We start from the raw sequence: 12875 nt of genomic DNA, 5'->3' as shown, positions 1-12875 counted from the left end.
CGCCATCTGGATCTCCGGGAGCCGCTTCTCCAGAGGCCCCAGGACTCTGCAGAGGTCTCTGATGGAAGGACCGAAGCGTCTGCCTGCTCGCTCCCCACTCCCCGCGCCCCTCCGTGGCATCAGCGGGTGCTGCCAGCATCCTGTCGCCCACCGACACCTCGTCTTCCACCCGGGGCTCCTGTGCCCCCAGACTTCACGATGCTTCTCACTCATGAACACGCTGCCCTTTTGCTGGTGGTGACAGATGCGAGGTTTCCTTGCCTCTGAAACCTCCTGGGGGAGGGAGAACATTCTCTAGAACATTTGCACATGCAGGCCGTGAGAGGACGGAGGCTGCCCCATAGCCTGGGACAATTGGGGTGCACGTCATGGGGCATGCACCCCACTGCTCTGTTCCCTCAGCGACCAGGCCCGGACCTCTTGTCCTCCTGCATCGTCATGTTCAATCTTGGGGCTGTAGGATTCATACCCCCATTGCAGAGCACGGGGAAGTGGACCCCCGCAAGGCCAGGAGCTCGCCACGTGGATAGGAAGCAGCATATCTGGGGTTCCACTCGCACCCTTGACGATCAGCTCCTGCAGCGTGTGGACCCTGAGTGCCGGGGCTCACAGCCAGGGAGTCAGGGACCACCGAGGTCATGGCGCCCTGTGTGTAGAGACCTCGGAGAAGGCCAGGCGTATGCTAGGTGCCCTAAAATTCCAGTTTGCTCCCTCCTGGCTGAGAGTGCCAGCTGTAGATGGCTGATGGGCCTGTGCACCCACATCCCCCCAGCACTCCCTGCCCCTGGCTTGCAGAGGCGCTGGTATCAGAAACAAACGGAGTTTCGCTGGAGCTGAGTCCACTCTGACCTGGCGGGGCTGGACGCAGCCTTCCTGGGAGGAAGGTGTACGCTGTGCCGTGTGATGACCACAGTGTGGCCCCGGGGCAGCGCCCACGGGGCAGGCTGGCTCTAATTGAATCCTGACTGCTGTCCACCCCTCACCCCAACATTTCCCGCTGGGACTTGCAGGGCGCCCCCGGCCAGCTGGAAAGGAAGCCACGGCCACTGACCAGCCCCCTGTGTGGCTGCGTCTGGAGCGGCTGTCCCACTCCCTCCAGCGCCGCCTCTTTGTAAGGCCCTTGCGTTGGTTATTTGATGACCGTGTGGGGTTCTGCTCTCGGCCCTGAGCTGGTAGCATCAAACAGGCAGCTAGTCATTAACCCGTACCGCATGCAGAGAAACGACCCAGGCGCTGTGGTCCTACGAAGGTGGTGGACTCGGAGATCACAGAGCTGGGCTTGAAAGCCCCAAGTTCATTTAACGCGCAGACAGTCTTTTAGGAGATGAGGCTGTTTAAGGGTGGGCTGGCTGTGGCGGGCGGGGAGCTTGGCAGACGCTTCACAAGGGAGGGGGTGAAGGACCAGGGACACTGTGCTGGATGCCACCGTATCTAATGCCGGTTCCCTTTCCTCCAGGTTCCAGTTCCTCATCTTCAAAACGGGATGAACAGGGCCCGCCTGAAAGGATTAGCGTGAGGATTAAGATGAGGTGAAATGCGTGTAGCTCAGGGCAGAGTAAACCCTAAATGGAGGGTGCTGCCCCCTCGGCCTTCTACACCTGTGTTTCCTGCTCCCTCCTTGCAAGGGTCCCTGCTGGAACCCTGGGCTTGTAGTATTAGCAGCAGTGAGGATGGTAATTAGGGTGCTGCATGGAGTTGGTCCAGACAGGTAATTCTCAGACCTGGCTGCTCTCCACAGGTACCTGGAGAGTGTTCCGAAGTCACTGGCCCCTCAAATTTGTCCCAGACCTGTGCCTTAGAGTCCAGTCAAGGGGCCTGTTTACCTGTATTTACGACGAGCTTCCCAGGTGGTTCTTCAGCAGCTGGACTGCTCAGGATCCACTGGAGACGATGGCTGTGTGACCTCAGATGGGGCCCTTACCCTCTCTGAGCCTCAGTTTTCTTTATTGTTAAACAAGGTTTAATTTCCAGTAGAGGATCCCTAGAGATCTGTCTACCCTAACGTGCTGAGAGAGTGAAACAAACAAACGGCAGCAGCCCGCAGGGACGTTTGCAGGAGACGGAGGAGGAGGGGGAAACAAGGTCAGAGTCACAAGCGGGTCAGGAGGCCAGCTTCCTGGAACGATCACTTTGAAAGAGGCCAGTGCATTCCGGGGGCCGTCAGCATCAAGGGGAGTGTAAGGAGGGATGAAAGCTAAGTGTATCCCATTTGCTCTCAGAGATAGCTGCCTGAGGGGAGAAGGGGCCTTGGATGAGTTCTGTGGGGTTGAGGTTGCTGTGAGAGCCTCAGAGGTCAGGGCGATGTAAAAAGGTCAACTGGGACATGCCTTATGGAGGGGTGGGTCCTGGGAGTGCCACCTGCAGGGCTCCTGCTCTGCCGGGAGGTGAGCGGAGCTGAACTGGAGCAGATGCAGGCGGAGCAGGACTGAGCCACGATAGGGGGGAGGTCACCAGCCTTCTTTGGTGCCCTCCCCCACCTCTGCCCTCATCCATTAGGGGGACCCTGCATCTGTACCCACCCGGGCCACTGTCCAGCTCTGTCTGGCCATTCAGTTGCTCCAGCCCCAAGCAGATGTCTCCTAATAAGAGTAGACGTTATCCCCAAAGGCTCTCCAGCACTGAGTGAGCTACGTAGAAAACTAGGTTCAGGTGCCATCAAAAAGTTCTCTTCTGTAAACGTCGCCGTTCTCTGCCCTTTGTTGACTCACTAGCGCCCCCAGAGGGAGAAAAGGGAACTGTCCGCGGAAGTGGTAACCTTGGCCATTTTTTAGTATTTATCGTCCTCCAGTGGCGATGTATTGTTCTCTCGGAATGCACAGCGCTCTCCTCAGCTGTGTTCAATGCAGTTGACTTCTCCAAACGCTTACTGAGCACCTGCTCTATTCCAAGCCCTGGGCTTGTTGCTGTGCAAGATGAGATGCGGGGGGGCAGCAAGAGGGGGGCTCTGCCTTCGGGGGCCCGGGGGTCAGATGAGAACTGTTGCACTGGCCTTCGGCTTGGGGGAGGGAGCGATTAATTCTGCCTGGGGAATTGCAGGAAATTTCAGAAAGGTGGAGACATCCATCCGAGCAGCGAGACAGGGGAGGGAGGGCGTATTTGGAGAGACACCTGGACAAACAAAGGCCAGAGGCGCATCTCCTAGAACGTGTGTAGTGGAGAGAGAGAGGGTTTGAACAGATCTCTTGATTCACCCCAGGTGATTCGATGCTGAATAATGCTTGGGAACCACTGTTCTAGAAGCTTTTTGTTAATGGGTTAACCCATCGTGTGTATGTGTGTTCACGCACGTACGTATTTATTTTAAATATGTATTGGAATGGATGATATAACAGACAGTTATATTATCGCACCAGCCAGACAGTACACACGTTACCATTTTGCAAATTTTACTTCAGACCTTCTCTTTTTGCTCTCGTTACTTTTTGTTGAAAAAATGCAGTATTTCAAGTAAAGCGGCGGAACCCCCCTTCACTGGTCCCCATCCCTCTCCCCTCTCAGAGGACAGTGTCACCAGGAGGCTGCTCCACGCACGTTTGTAACCCAGGCTGTGCTCTTTCTCTGCAGGGCCCCCCAGGACCACCTGGCATCCCAGGCCCCCCTGGACCTGGAGGCCCCCCGGTGAGATTGGTTTTGATTTTCTCTCCCCAGGGCACTTAGATGGAGGGTTCGTGGCCCTGGGAGCCGGGGACATCGTGGTGTAGAGCCACATGTTCACTCTTTGAGAGCAGAGCAAAGGCATGAGCAAGGAGGGCCCCCCCAGCAGCCGGCCCTGCAGCCCCTTTGATTGGAAGTAGCATCTGAGTTACACAGCGCATCGTTGGCTGCTCCTAGAGATGCAGGGGGAGAGACACACTGGGCTGGGGTCATCCTTTTGAGGTCTTTCAGGAGCGTGTGGTTTGTCTCCCCTCCCGTATTTCAGGAGCCCTCTGGGAAAGTTCCCTGTAGGCCGAGCGGAGGGATGGGGTCCCGCTGGGTGGGGCAGAGGGAGGCGTTTCCACCCATCCCGCCAGGCAGGAATGAAGGTGCCGGTGGCCCCGACTGCAGACCAGATGAGCCCTGCGCCGGCCAGCCTTGGAGGTGTGACGATTCCACGTCTCACCGTGGCCCACACCAAGGACAGCCAGATGCCCCCGAGCGGTATCCACCCCTGGGTGCCCTTGTCAGAGCTGGAGACCTGGGCTTCTGCCAGGAAAGGTGCTGGGAGAAGTGAGCTGATGCTTGGAAGAGATCAGACTGAAGGTTCCCCTCTGGTTCCCTTTTCAGGGTTTGCCTGGAGAGATCGGCTTCCCAGGAAAACCTGGGCACCCTGGGCAGACGGTGAGTGACAGAGCATCCCTCCCTGCACGGCCCCGTCTCCCCCATCCTCTGTGACGGGAGTGGCCAGGCCCTTTCAGCTGCCATCCGGGCCGCCTTCCAGCAGGTGACGCTCCGTGCCCTTTCCTCCCTGTCGGCAGGACCAGGGCCCTGGTACCCAGCCTGCCTTCTTCCTTCCGTGGTGCCTGTCACGTATGTGCTCTGTCTCCTGGGGCCGCTCCCCCATGGCCCCAGCCGGAATGCAGACTGGAGCACCCTCTCCCTAGGCCGCCGCCTGTGCTCTTGTAACTCAAAGGGACGTTCAAAAGTCCTTTGTTGTTTAAAGTGTGGCTTCTCGTCTGTAGGGTCACTGCCAGAGGGTCGCAGAAGTGATGGAGGAGGAGACATGAGACATGGTCCAGGGTGCAGCAGAGCTCTTCCTGTCACTGTGCCGATGGTGTTGCTTCTTTCCCAGCCAAAAAGATCCTAGGGATCTGGGCCTTCTCCTTCCTTTTAAGTCCTGAGGGTAGAGCTCATCAGACCTTAATGTCTCCACACAAGGAAGTGGGTGCAGACTGAAGCTGGGTGTCTCCCGCCGTTTTGGCCTGTAGCTCTTCAGGGCAGGATGGTAGGCGTGGCCTTGAGCTTCCGATACCATGTGACCATGGTGGGCCCTCCCGGGCCTGGTGACGGCCCTCAGGAGGCCTCTGCTCATCCGGAAGGCATTTCCTTACCGCTGGTTCTCTGATGGGGCCAGCAGAGGAGGGGAAGGCTGTGGATACAGAAAGCCTGTGCGACCCACAGAGCTGACGGGGGGTCGGGACGCTGGAGAAAGGTGACAGAGGGAAATCCGACTGTGGAGCACACAGTGGTTGTCCCCTTGTCCCTGGACCACAGTTCCATTGGTGGCTGTAGATGAAGGGACGTGATTGCTGGATGCCAGTGTGCTCGGCCCCGTTGAGCTCCAGGTACCAGGCCTAAGGCTCTCGACGTAAATTCAGGGCCGTGACGCCCACTCTCAGGCGAACGGGTCCAAACCTGGAACGCGTGGTTAACTGTCACCCACAGACGTTCCTGAACACGTGGTCCACACAGTTTCACCCACAGACACTTGACAGCAGCGAGAGCGCCACCGGAGAGCTGGAACACAGGACCAGTCCTGCATGTCTCGCCCACTGTGCCGACCAGCTTCCGGCTGCAGCAACTCGGTGCAGCGCTTCCCTAACCGTGCCTTTCATGTTGGTCTGTTTTTCTCCCTCTTGGCGCAGGGACCTCCTGGAAAGGATGCGCTGAACGGACACCCAGGCCTGCCAGGACCAAAGGTTGGTGTGAGTTTGGGAACCCAAAACACAGAAGCTAAAGAGATTTTTGATTGTTGGTTGCCTGGGCCTTGGATCACGTTTGGATTCCGAGTCATGCCGGGCTCGGAAATGTTCAGATTTCCAAGGTCAGATATGGGCGAGCCCCTTATTCCTACTTAGGTAACTGGGGAAGGATTTGGAGGCCTAGGACTTTAAAATTATTCTGTTAGAAATGTGTGTGTATTTTATTTGCAAGGAGAAAAGCCTTTCAGATACTCTTGCATACTAAGAGACTTCAGTTTAGAAAGTACTTTGGTGGGGCTCATTACAGTAAGATCATTAAGAAAAGAGTCAGAGGTTAACTATCATAAAATTGGGAAGCAAGTTCACAGTCTACCCACTTCAGATGGACAATTAAAACACCATACAGCCAAAATGTTAACAAGTGAACTTCACCTTTTCATAACAGACATTAAGCTCAAGGGTGAACGTCAACCGTCCTCGAAAGGCAACTTTTGGATGTTATAGGAAAATTCATCATCCTTTTCCATAAGCAGACTTAGAAGCTTAACTTTTTCATGACGAGACATAGAATAAGTATGGATTCAACTTAATTTTATGGGCATTTCATGTAAATATTCTCCACCCTCCTATCTCATCTTTCAAGACAAAAGATAAGGGCTAACCAAGTATTTTGTAGTCTCAAAAGCACGTAGGCAATATCTTGCCTACTCTACATCCCTCATTTCCGTTCACTTATGTCTTTATAAATCAAAAGCAGAGCCGTTGAATATGGCATCTAAGAGGTGGTTTGAGCTGCGGTTTCTGGTCGCCGTGGTCACACACATTTGAAGAGGTTCAGTAACACCTAAGGCCCAGCAGTTTTCTTCCTTCCAGCCTGGACCTAGTCCTGAGGCTGTCTCCTCCAAGCCCAGCCCCTCCTGTTTACTTCCGTTCGTGTTCCTTACAGGGAGCCCTGGGAGACAGAGGGGCAGACGGTTTGCCCGGACAGCCTGGCCCGCGGGTAGGGACTCCTTCTCCATCACGTCTGTTATTCTAAACGGTGTGTTTGGGGCTGTGTGTGAACCTCAGCTGACAGGGCCCAGCATCTGTATGAGCTGGAGTGTGGCAGGAAACAGCCGGGGTCATTGCAGAGGGGCTGTTTGAAAGGCCGAGGGCGGGGTCAGGGGGTCCATGGTGACACACCCTGGACTGGTGACAATGGATGCCACCCCTGGGGCAGAGGAGCAAGGGGGCAGTGCGTTCCTGGAACCCAGGAGCTGTGTAGCTGGAGGAGAGAGCCCCCGAGAGAGCGGGAGCCTTGAGAGGAAGGCCAGCATCGCTGCCTAGCTCGTCCTGGGAGGGAAGAGGCAAGGGGGTCAATACCGCCTCCTCTCTCTCTCTCTCCTGTCCCTTAAGCTTTCCCCTCCCTCCGACGCTCCCTGACCCCTGACCCCTACAGAAGCAGGGAAGCGCGGCTGGGCTCGTCTGCAGAGCTCAGCATCTCAGATGTGGCCTGGGCTCCGGGTGCGGTGGGTGCGGAAGAGAGAGGGCTGGGCTCTGCGCGTGTGTCTGTACGTGCGTGTGCGCGTGTCTGTGTGTATATGTGTGGCGTGGGTGTGTGCACAGCGCCTTGCTTCCGGAGAGGCGTGTGTGCACACAGCCAAGCGCGTGGGGAGCCCTCTCCCTCCCGTCACAGGGCCTCCGAGTCTACTGGGTTAAGCGCTAGTTAAGGCGGTGACCCGCTCTCGGCCACCAGCTCCCACCCCTGGCCCACAGGCAGGCACCTGGCGGGCTCTCGGCGAGGGCTCACTGGATGGAGGGTGGGTCACAAACCGCCCAGCGAGGGCACAGCTGTGGCCTGGACTCACCTTGCTGGCCACTGAAGGGCCGATGGGTAAGTGCCGGGGCCCTGGGTTCCCTGCTGCCTCGCTTTTTCAAGGAGCGAGCATTCTTCAGACCAGATGGAAACCACAGGTTACGATGCACCGAAGCTGTCTCAAGGACGCCCGCCGGCGGGATTCAGTGTGCAAAGAGTGCCCACCAGGAGCCTCCCGCCCGCCCTGGACCCCGGATTCTGATTATTGGCCCCTGCCCCCATCGGCACACAGCGAGCCACCACTGCCACCTGCGAGCACAGCGGCCCTTCGTGTTTTAAGACTCAACATTCATGTTTTAAAAAAACGTGGATAATGATCCCCAGTGATTGATGTGTGACTTGCTGTGTTTTGTCACAGCATGGACAAAGCATGCATGCCCTGACCTAAGGTGCTGGTTAGGGGTGAATCACGTGGTCTTAGAAGCACCAAGGCCACCTTCCAGGGTCTGAGTGATTGGCTGAAATTCAGGCATTTCCCAGAAGTAACTTGCAGCATTTGCATCGCTCCCTGTTACTCTCCTTTTTGGACTCCGTGGGTTTTATGGAGTCCCCCGTACCTTAGAGCTGTGTTTCCTCCAATCCCTGAGTTGCCACACCCTTCTGGGCTTACACCGTGTGAATTTTCACATTCCTTTCAATAGTCTTCAGAAGAATCTGTTCCCATGGAGTTCCCTGTGCACAATTCTGTGGATGAAGGTGATCAGTCAGAAGTATTGGGGTGAAACTGAGGTGCCCTCAGGGGTTTCTTTCATCTTTCCTTCTCCGTGTTTTGTGTTTATGTTCACCCCTAATGGCTGAAAGGTTCAGAGAGGTCTGTTACTACAGCTCACGTGTCATCTTTGTACGATTTCTAGTGTGATACTTTAAAAAAATTTATCTAGAAAGTTCAAAATTGTGAGTTTCTGCCGTTATGATGCTTTTAGGACATACTTTGTAGCTTCAGAGGAGACCTGGCAGGAGTCCTAATTACTTTATCTTGACAACATGCCAGCTAAAGATAAATATTTTCAAAGAAGATGATGGCTACGTCCTGGACGCGGCGGGTCTTGAGTCAGCCCAGAGAAGGGACTGGTTGTGGGATGAGCGGATGCATCGCCTCTTTGGCTCGTGTCAAGAATTCCGGACGCTGCCCGGCTCTCCGTGCTTTGGCCTAGGATTCAGGAAGCACTTCAGGTGGCCTTCAAAATGCTTTCTACCCAAACTCAGCCCCCCAGCACCTTTCCCACTGCAAAGGTGTGACCGTCCTAGCAGATTTAAAGTGACAATTTCTATAGCAAGTATTTGCACAATTCCGGTTAGAGCAGTTCTTACTAATCGTGCTTGTAAACACTGGGAATTGATGGGAAAACGGGAGTGCGTCTAGAATTTCTATTTGCACTGATTCCAGACACCAGTTGCCCTGGTGGCACCAGAGCTACAGGATAGAATGTGTGCTTAATGCTAAACAGTGCTTTTAGTTTCTTTGCTTTCTTTTCTTTTTTTTTTTTCCTCTTTAATATGTGGAACAGCCTTCACTACCAGTGGAATCTGGCATAGCTGCAGGGAGAATCTTTATGTGTGTACGTACCCGTTCATTCATTCATTCGTTCATTCGTGTGTCCATTTACTTACCAGAACACCACTTTCCTTCTGGAACCATTTCTTTATGGAAACCTACATAAAGGTTTCACTAAGTACCATAATAATGTTAGGAAGAAACTGTCATTCAAGAAGTTAGTGTTTCTTAAGACACGTGGCTGGTTAGAAATTGCAGTCCCTCCCCCCACCCACCGAACAGCCGCCTCTTTGCACCACTGACTTGCAGGGACCTGGTAGGCACAGCAGCCTGGTGCCGTGGTGTCCGAGAACAGGCCCCTCTGATCCCGCACCCTCCTACTTTAACGTGCCCACAAAATGCACGTCAGGAGCAACACTTCATCCAAGCTACTTGGAACGGGTGTATCCCTGCTGGGGGCTTGCTTTCAGTACAAGTTTGCATGTTGAACAGCATTTCACCCAAGACTGGCCTTCATTGTAACGCACCAAGCGAGACGGAAACAGACCTCTCAGCTGCCCGTGGGCTCCTCCACGGGCGCCTCTGTTTACCAGCGACTCTGAACTACAGCCTCGGGACGGCCCGTCAACTCGGACAAGTTCGTCAACGGCTTCTCCATCGTTGCACCCGGCCTGGGGTCTGGGCTTCCCTGAAGGGGCACAGAACTCAGAGCTGGGGTGGCTCTGGGACTCACGGATTTCGGCTCCTTGTTTTTTGTTTTTTGCGGTACGTGGGCCTCTCACTGTTGTGGCCTCTCTCGCTGCGGAGCACAGGCTCCGGACACACAGGCTCAGCGGCCATGGCTCACGGGCCCAGCCGCCCCGCGGCATGTGGGATCTTCCCGGACCGGGGCACGAACCCGCGTCCCCTGCATCGGCAGGCGGGCTCTCAACCACTGCGCCACCAGGGAAGCCCCTCCTTGTTGTTTTGAGCTGTAAGTGTTTAGATTCAGGATGAGTGGACTCAACCTGTTTAAATGCTGTCAGGGCAACTCCAGAAGCTGTTTCTTTTGAGGGAAGCAGAAGACAACGTGAGGGAGTGTGGACGCCCTCTCTCCAGAAAGGCGAACCACTCGGGTCTTCAAAGCCTGTGACGCTTGTGCTGCTTGTGTGAGAATCGAGGATTGTGGCTGACGGGGGCTCTGAGGGTGTGGGACCAGCTGGGATGACGGCCATCTCTGCAATGCGAGTGGAAAATGATGGGGTGTCTGTTATTTTATCTCCAGGGTGAAGTTGGGGAGCAGGGCCCGGCAGGCCGACCTGGAGAGAAGGTCTGTTCCACCTTCGTTCGTTCAGTGCGTGTGTTTGTTAGTATACGCTACGCCTCGTGTCACTTGTCTCCCTGGAGCTCACGACCTTCCCGTCGTGCGCTCATTTACTTACCCCATGACGGTCGGCATGTCCTACGCATCTGTCGCTGTGGTGGGTACTGGGGTCACCACCACTGGCCAAGAGCAGTTGAACAGGTGCAGCGAGTGGGGCCATGCAGGTGGCGGGGGGCATAGGAGTCCCTCTCGCTCAGACTTGGGGGATATCAGGAGAGGGGGCCAGGAGGTGACCTCGTGGCTGATCCAGAGGAATGAGGAGTCAGGCAGCAAGAGGCGAAACACGGGTTCCCGGGGAGGGAGTAGCAAAGTGAGGACCACGTGGGGACTCTCCATGAGCGGACTCGCTCGATTTTGCTTTCCACGTTACCCCCGCTGAGCCAGAGGTGTCTGGGGGGCCGGACGGCAGGCGGTAGAGAGCACAGTTCCCTCACCCTGGACCACGGGAGAGCCCCTTTGCCGAGAGCCCACTGAACAGGGACGCCGTGTTCTTTCCACAGGGACAGGCAGGGCTCCCAGGCGTGAGGGGAGAGAAAGGAGAACAGGTGAGTGGCAGCAGTGTCTTCCCAGCAGGGCCACGTGCCTGTGCCCGAGGAGAGAAGCCCCCTTTGCAGTCTTCGACCCTGGGGGGATGGGTGGTGATTCAGGCTGGGACTAGAGCGTATTTCCTCAGTGTTCGTGGAAGAGAAAAGGAAGGGGATCAGGCCGCTCTGGTCCGTGGGCTGGAGCAAAAGGACGGTGGCTGCGGGGTCTCTCTGAAAAGGGTGGAGCAGCTTCAACTGAAATTTGTGGGAACGGTTGGGGCTGTTATCTGTCAGGTGCAGAATTCGGTGCTTCACACGCAACTGACAGGCTGTCCCTTGAACTTGGTTTTCACCACGGCAGGGCAGGTTGGGAAGAAAAACACAATACTTTGCCCAAGGTCCCCTTGCTCTCACCTGGAAGAGGCGGCCGTTACACTCAGGTGAGTGCTAATGTTTCCTAATTTTATCTTTCTCTGTAGGGAGAGAAAGGGGAACTGGGACTCCCGGGACCGAAAGGTGACCGAGGTGCAAAGGTAGGAGCTCCTGCTGTTGTCCTGGTCATCCGGTCCGTGAGCCGCAGAGCCTCCCTTCTGTAGTTTCTGTGCGTTGCCTGCGGTTCAGTGGAGAGGGCAACTCCTTGGAGTCACAGTGGTGGCCTGGCGTACAGTCCTGGTTCTACCCGGTGTGTGGTTCTGAGCATCTCATCTGCCCTCCTTGTGCCTCCCTTGCTGCCTCCCTTGTGTGGTGCTGACACAAGCCCAACCCGCGGGCAGGTGGTTCCAGGAGCCCTCACGGATACCGAAATCGGTGGATGCTCGAGTCTGTTCTGTGAAATGGTGGAGAGTAATGAATACAGTCAGCCTTCAGGAGCCAGCCCACGGGGGTCGGGGCCCGCTGTGTGCCAGGATCGTGGGAAGCACTGCACGTGTAGTGACTTAGGTGACACTCGTGACAGCCGGAGAGGGGTCATGTTATCAGCAACACCCCCAGTTTATAAAGGAGGAAACTGAGGCACAGAAAGGCCAAGCCTCTTTCCCAGGGCTGCGTGAATGGAGGATGGTGGAGCCAAGACCCGACCTCAGTCTGGGCCCAGCGTCCTGGCTCTGACCAGGTCCTCACCTCACACCAGCCTGGCCCGAGGGGAACCTGAGGAGCGGCCACCCCCCCGAGGGGCCCTGGTGCCCCTGTCCGGCACGGTGCTGTCACCTTGTTCTCCCAAGTTTGCACGCTCGTCCCCTCCAGGGTCCTGCCCTCGACCTCTCTCAACTCCTGTCCCCCTCTCTCGGGCTGAAGGCTGAGGGCTTTGTTCTGGACAGACCTGCGATCTATAAATAGAGATCCTGGAATGGAAAGAGCTTTGGTGGGTAAGCCATTCAGGCCTGCTGCTCTCCTGGACCTTTCAGAAAGCAGTTTTTATTTGAGAAACTCATTTCCAGAATGCAGAGGACTCAGCGAGACCATTAAGCCCGTGTTATTGCTTTGGCAGAGTTGCCAGGGCCACAGCAGAATCACATTCAAGCTTCCGAAGAATCTGGCCTGCTTTTCTTTTCCCCTAGAGAAATATGTAATAATAGACAATTCTGGTCAAAAAAAAAATCTAAAATAAGACATTCAGGCAACACTGCCCCCTTCTGACTGTGCCTTGAGCACCCCTGCCTCAGTTCTCTGGTCCACTTTCTCCCCACCAGCCACTGTGAGAATTTTGTCCCCAGGGCATCTTGGAAAGTAGGGCGATAATGTGTCTGTGTCAGCTAGCGCTCGGAAACTGTGGAGAAGCTGGGATGGGAACTGAGGCTGGTCACATTAACTACAAAACTCAAAGACCCTTCTCCAGCCAAGCATCTTCCTCTAAGTCAGAGAGCTGCCTGGGCTGTGCCCCAGTGGCCCACTGGCCCTTCCTTCACCCCGCAGCCCTGGGGGCGGGGGAGGCTTTTCCAGAAAGGTGGCCTTGAGGCTCTCGGGGTTAGAGATGCTCTCCAACCCTCTTCTTGTTTATGTCTATTCATACGTTCCACTGGGA

At 55.6% G+C, this 12875-nt stretch overlaps 1 protein-coding gene across 1 annotated transcript in view; it reads left to right on the top strand.

The window, feature by feature from the left end:
* COL22A1 (collagen type XXII alpha 1 chain) overlaps nt 1–12875 on the top strand; it is a 242480-nt gene that overhangs the window by 130422 nt on the left and 99183 nt on the right. Inside the window, exons 23-29 of the mRNA XM_032609582.1 lie at nt 3565–3618; nt 4264–4317; nt 5562–5615; nt 6565–6618; nt 10233–10277; nt 10832–10876; nt 11335–11388. Coding sequence (XP_032465473.1) covers nt 3565–3618; nt 4264–4317; nt 5562–5615; nt 6565–6618; nt 10233–10277; nt 10832–10876; nt 11335–11388 — 360 coding nt within the window. The remainder of the gene's footprint in view (nt 1–3564; nt 3619–4263; nt 4318–5561; nt 5616–6564; nt 6619–10232; nt 10278–10831; nt 10877–11334; nt 11389–12875) is intronic.

The sequence above is a fragment of the Phocoena sinus genome, chromosome 17 (assembly GCF_008692025.1).
Source record: "Phocoena sinus isolate mPhoSin1 chromosome 17, mPhoSin1.pri, whole genome shotgun sequence".
Classification (NCBI taxonomy): Eukaryota; Metazoa; Chordata; class Mammalia; order Artiodactyla; family Phocoenidae; genus Phocoena; species Phocoena sinus.
The sequence above is the reverse complement of the archived record's forward strand: the minus strand, read 5'-3'. Positions and strand labels throughout refer to the sequence as shown.